The sequence below is a fragment of the Neovison vison genome, chromosome 10 (assembly GCF_020171115.1).
Source record: "Neovison vison isolate M4711 chromosome 10, ASM_NN_V1, whole genome shotgun sequence".
Taxonomy (NCBI): Eukaryota; Metazoa; Chordata; class Mammalia; order Carnivora; family Mustelidae; genus Neogale; species Neogale vison.
In genome coordinates, this window is record NC_058100.1 from 60087666 (window position 1) to 60092591 (window position 4926).

At 59.0% G+C, this 4926-nt stretch overlaps 1 protein-coding gene across 1 annotated transcript; it reads left to right on the forward strand.

Moving 5' to 3' along the window:
* The first annotated feature begins 433 nt into the window (after positions 1 to 433).
* Positions 434 to 4112, forward strand: LOC122918153 (left-right determination factor 1-like). Its single transcript, XM_044266301.1, has 4 exons — positions 434 to 750; positions 1860 to 2106; positions 2346 to 2588; positions 2895 to 4112. Exons 1-4 carry the CDS (start codon positions 501 to 503, stop codon positions 3256 to 3258), a joined length of 1104 nt encoding a protein of 367 aa, XP_044122236.1. The 5' UTR covers positions 434 to 500; the 3' UTR covers positions 3259 to 4112.
* The last annotated feature ends 814 nt before the right edge of the window (positions 4113 to 4926 follow it).

Genomic DNA, 4926 nt, shown 5'->3' on the forward strand with positions numbered 1-4926 from the left:
GGTACTGCTGGATGGGGCCTGGCCCAGAGCAGGCAGGAATGGAGAATGCTCTCCTTCCTTCCTGACCAACACACCGAGACCCAGACTGGCCTCCAGGAAAGGGATTTCAACAGACGCCTGATAGGATTCTGATTGATACAGAATAGGCCCACTTTTTCATAGGCTGGGACCAGGGTAGCGCCAGAGAAATTTAAGAGGCACTAAAGTCACTCCTGAGCTGCCCAGACAGCCATGGCCAGAGGCCCCAGGCTGGTGTGGCATCCAGACAGGCCTCCCTGCGCGTTCTCCACGGCCCCCTCCTCCAGGCTCCTGGACCTGTCTGGCTGCTCAGCAACCAGGGGGTCTGAGAGGTGTGGCCTCCCTCCCTCCGGGCTCAGCCCCAGGCTGCCTATAAAGCCAGTCCGACCCTGAGCCCAGCCAGCCCCGTCCCTCCTCAAGCCTCCTCCCGGGACAGGTCTGTCTGCTCCGCCGCCGCTGCTCCTCTCTCCGAGCGCCACCCCATGAGGTCGCTGTGGCTGTGCTGGGCGCTGTGGGCCCTGCCCCTGCCGGGCCCCGGGGCCGCCCTGAGCGGGGAGCACATCCTCAGCACCCTGCTGCGGCAGCTGCAGCTCCGAGAGGCGCCCGTCCTGGACGCAGGCGACGTGGAGGAGCTGGTCACCCCCGCGCACGTGGTGGCCCAGTACGTGGCCCTATTGCAGCGCAGCCACGGGGTCCGCTCTCGAGGGAAGAGGTTCAGCCAGAGGTTCCGAGGTGAGGAACCCCTGCCGCCGGGCCCGGGTCCGGCTGGGGGCGGGCGGGGGGAAGATGGGAGGAGCCTGTTCTGGGGACGCCAGGGCAGGGGCCCCTGGGTGTGAGGACGGCTGCGTCTCTGGGGAAGGGGGTCTCTGTCTGCCCCGAGCGCCCTGCCGCTCAGGCCCAGGGGGAGCTGCCCCACTGCCAAGGTCGAGGCAAGAAAGGAAGGTTCGGGGCTCCCCTCTGCTATTTGTCGTCCTGCCCTAGACGAGTCTCCCGACGTCTCTAAGCTTGTTGGCTTCTCTGGAAACGGGGTGTGTGTGTGTATGTATGTATGTGTGTATGTATGTATGTATGTATGTATGTATGTACCGGCTCTGATTCCCTCCCAGAGTGGGGGGCAGCTTGTGACTTGAGAGGGAAGGGCTGATTCCATCTTTTTCAAGGTCAGCCTGTGGAGAGGTGAATGGCACTGCACCCTCTCAGCAACGTGGGGCTGGGGCTCCCCTCCTCAGTGCCCAGGGACGGACCCACACCTGCTGCTTTCCAGCTGGGAGGGTGGGTGCCTGGAGGCCTGGAGACTCGGCAGAGGTGACTGCCCGCCCAGTTTTGCTGTGCACCCTTTGCCCAGCGAAGGTTGCATGTGACTCTTGAAGTAAGGGTTGTGAGTTTGAGCCACACACTGGGCATAGAGATTTCTTAAAAATAAAATCTTAGGGGCACTCAGGTGGCTCAGTCGGTTGAATATGGACTCCTAAATTTGGCTGTTGTCATCATCTCTAGGTCCTGAGATAGAGCCCTCCTGGGCTCAACACTGACGGGGGAGCCTACTTCAGATCCTCTTTCTCCCCGTGCCCCTCCCCCTGCCCCTCCCCTTGAGGGGCCCACGTGCACTCTCTCTGTCAATAAAATAAATTATTTTTCAAAACAAACAAAACAGAAAACTGCGTGCCTGTGCACCTGAGGCCAAACCCCAGCCCCCAAATCCATCCTGCAGATTCCTGGGGACTTCCCTGCCGATCTCCCTGGGGACTCCCAGGGAACTGCTATTGGCTGGCCCCAGATCCTGATCCCCTCGCAGCTGCCCTGGTGCTGGAGAGGCCTCCTGACCCTGTTCCTGTCTCCAGAGGTGGCGGGCAGGTGGTTGGCGTCCGAGGCCTCCACGCACCTGCTGGTGTTCAGCATGGAGCGGCGGCTGCCCCCCAACAGCGAGCTGGTGCGGGCGGTGCTGCGCCTTTTCCAGGAGCCGGTGCCCAGGGCCGCGCTGCGCAGGCACGAGCGACTGTCCCCGCACAGCGCCCGCGCCCGCGTCACCGTCGAATGGCTGCAGGTCCGCGAAGACAGCTCCAACCGCACCTCGCTGGTGGACTCCAGGTGGGTGTTGCAAACAGGGAGAGGAGGGAATGGGAGGGGAGGGGGTGTGGAGGTCGCAGCGTGGGCGGGGCGTGTATGGGAGGGGAGGAGAGAGGAGGGGAGGGAGGGAAGGGAAGGGAAGTCCTAGCTCGGGGGAGAGGGGGTGGAGGGGCTCCAGCGCAGTGGATGCGAGGGGAGGCTCCCTGGGGCAAACCCCGGCGCCCAGCTCAGGCTCCCGTCTCCGTGCTGCCCTGTCGCAGGCTGGTGTCCCTCCACGAGAGCGGCTGGAAGGCCTTCGACGTGACAGAGGCGGTGACCTTCTGGCAGCAGCTGAGCCGGCCTCGCCAGCCTCTGCTCCTGAAGGTGACGGTGCACAGGGAGCACCTGGGCCCGCTGGCCTCGGGCGCCCACAAGCTGGTGCGCTTCGCTTCCCAGGGGCCCGAGGGAGCGCGGCAGGGCGAGCCCCAGCTGGAGCTGCACACGCTGGACCTGGGGGCCTACGGGTAGGAGCCCGGGACCCACGGGGGACCCCGATCACAAGGCACAGGGGGAAAGCCAGCTCAGTCCAAGTGGGGCATTTCAGGGTGCCCATGGGAGTGAGTGCCCGCAGGAGTTGTCCTTCAGTCTCAGGACAAGTGTCACTTGTGATGTACTGTTTGGCTGTTGGTAGTGACCCGTCCTTGCCACAAATAATCAGCCTTTTGAACATAAGAAGTGCTCGATGGTAAAGCTCCCTCCCAGATGCCCCGCCCCGCCCCCCCCCCCCCCCCCGCTGACCTCTGCCTCTCCTTACTCCGCCCCCTTCGCAGAGCTCAGGGTGACTGTGACCCCGAGGCGCCCGTGACGGAGGCCACCCGCTGCTGCCGCCAGGAGATGTACATTGACCTGCAGGGGATGAAGTGGGCTGAGAACTGGGTCCTGGAGCCCCCGGGCTTCCTGGCCTACGAGTGCGTGGGCGCCTGCCAGCAGCCCCCGCGGCCCCTGCCCTTGGAGTGGCCATTTTTGGGCCCGCGGCAGTGCATCGCCTCGGAGACGACCTCGCTGCCCATGATCGTGAGCGTCAAGGAAGGAGGCAGGACCAGGCTACAGGTGGTCAGCCTGCCCAACATGAGGGTGCAGAAGTGCAGCTGCTCCTGGGACGGGGCACCCGTGCCCCGCAAGCTGGAGCCTTAGGTGGCGGGCAAAGCCACCCAGGTGTCCGGCTGGACAGGTGCACAGAAACAGGTCTTGACATAGGTGTTAATTTCCTCCTTAGCAGGTGACCCCTGGGCCCACTCAGCACCCTGTTTTACCTTTCCTGCACGTTCTTCCATTTTTTGTCCTCTTCTGCACCATCACCCACCCTAAGCACTTACATGAGTCATTAAGGCAGCTCTGACTGCTGAGTTCTAGAAGGAAATCCCAGCCTCCTTGTTATAGGATGCAGCTGGCTCAGACAGACTGCTTGCTGGGAGTTTCTGTTCTCTGGCAAATTCTCAGCTGACTATGGTACAATGTGCCCTATGATGTGAGCTGGGGAAACAAACTGATTTACTCTACTACATGATGGGAATTACAACAAAACTTTAAAAAATCCCCCAGTTTCCCTAGGTAGGGAGGAGGTCTAAAAAGGAACACCCTTTCCCCAAAACGCTGACCCATTCAGGATTCTTGTGAACAAACTCCCCTGAGATATTGCTAGGAGGGAGGACCAAGGGCTTCCACCTGGGGCGGTGGGCAGGGAGTCAGGACACCTGGTTTCTGGATGGAACAGGGTCACAATTGTGACCTTAAGCCAATGGGGTCGCTCTTTCCTCTTAAAAGGGAGAAGGTGGGAATCAGCTCTGAGTCATTGCTCTGGGGGTCAGAGAGCCCTAACCTCTCCCCTGACCCCATCCCCCAGCATTTCCTGTGCATAGTTGCATTATTTCCCCCATGGTTTTAGAATTTTCCCCACCAGAACCCATGTGTATTTACTTTTTAAAAATGTAGCCAAAAGAGTTGAGTGTAGATAATCCTCCAAAATAAAGTGATGGTTTTGCTCTGTGTTTCTGTATTAAGTTTCTGGTACCCTTTACTCTAGAGAGAAGGGAGGCAATTATGGGGACAAGATCTCATAATGACGTGAAGAGAGGGGGTGACCGAGACCCCCAAACACGGCAATAACTAGGTTTAGATTAAGCTTTCATTTATAGCACTTAGATTCTCCACCCCCCCACTGTCACTCCAAAACCAGTATTGTAAACAATTACTCACACATGGCATCTCTTTGGAAGAAATTCCCCCCCACCCAGGCAGTGGTTATGGGGACAGGACCCGGGGTGACAATGGTGTGGCAAGCAAGCTAAGCCTTATTGAGCCCTCACTGTAAGCCAGGGTGCTGTGCCAGGCAATTTTAAAGAGCTTATGTCACTTAATTCTTGCAACGAATTCCTTGAGCTAGGTATTATGATTCCCATTTTCCAGATGAAGAAATTGAGGCAGGGACAATGCAAAGCTGTTGAATTCCTACGCCAAGGCATGGGTTATAACATTCCTTCCCACTGCACGGCTGCCCCCCTCCCCATAAGCGTGCTCTGCTGAGGACATGGGCGTTAGTGACCAGGTCACCTGGAAGCTGCCACAGCTGGCAGCATCCTTACGTAACCTTTCCAGGCACCTGGGTTTCCCTATGTTTGGCTGTTGAAGTTCTTGGGCTCTGTTTTTACCTAAAAAGCTAATTAATAACAATGGACTAGTGGAGGGGAAAATGGAGCCCATCTCTGGACAGGTGGGATCTGAGAATGTGGCAAGTGTACGGTTGGGGGCAGTGGAGAGGACTTGGTGCGGACAGAAAGACCTAGATCACCCCCATAAGACGTC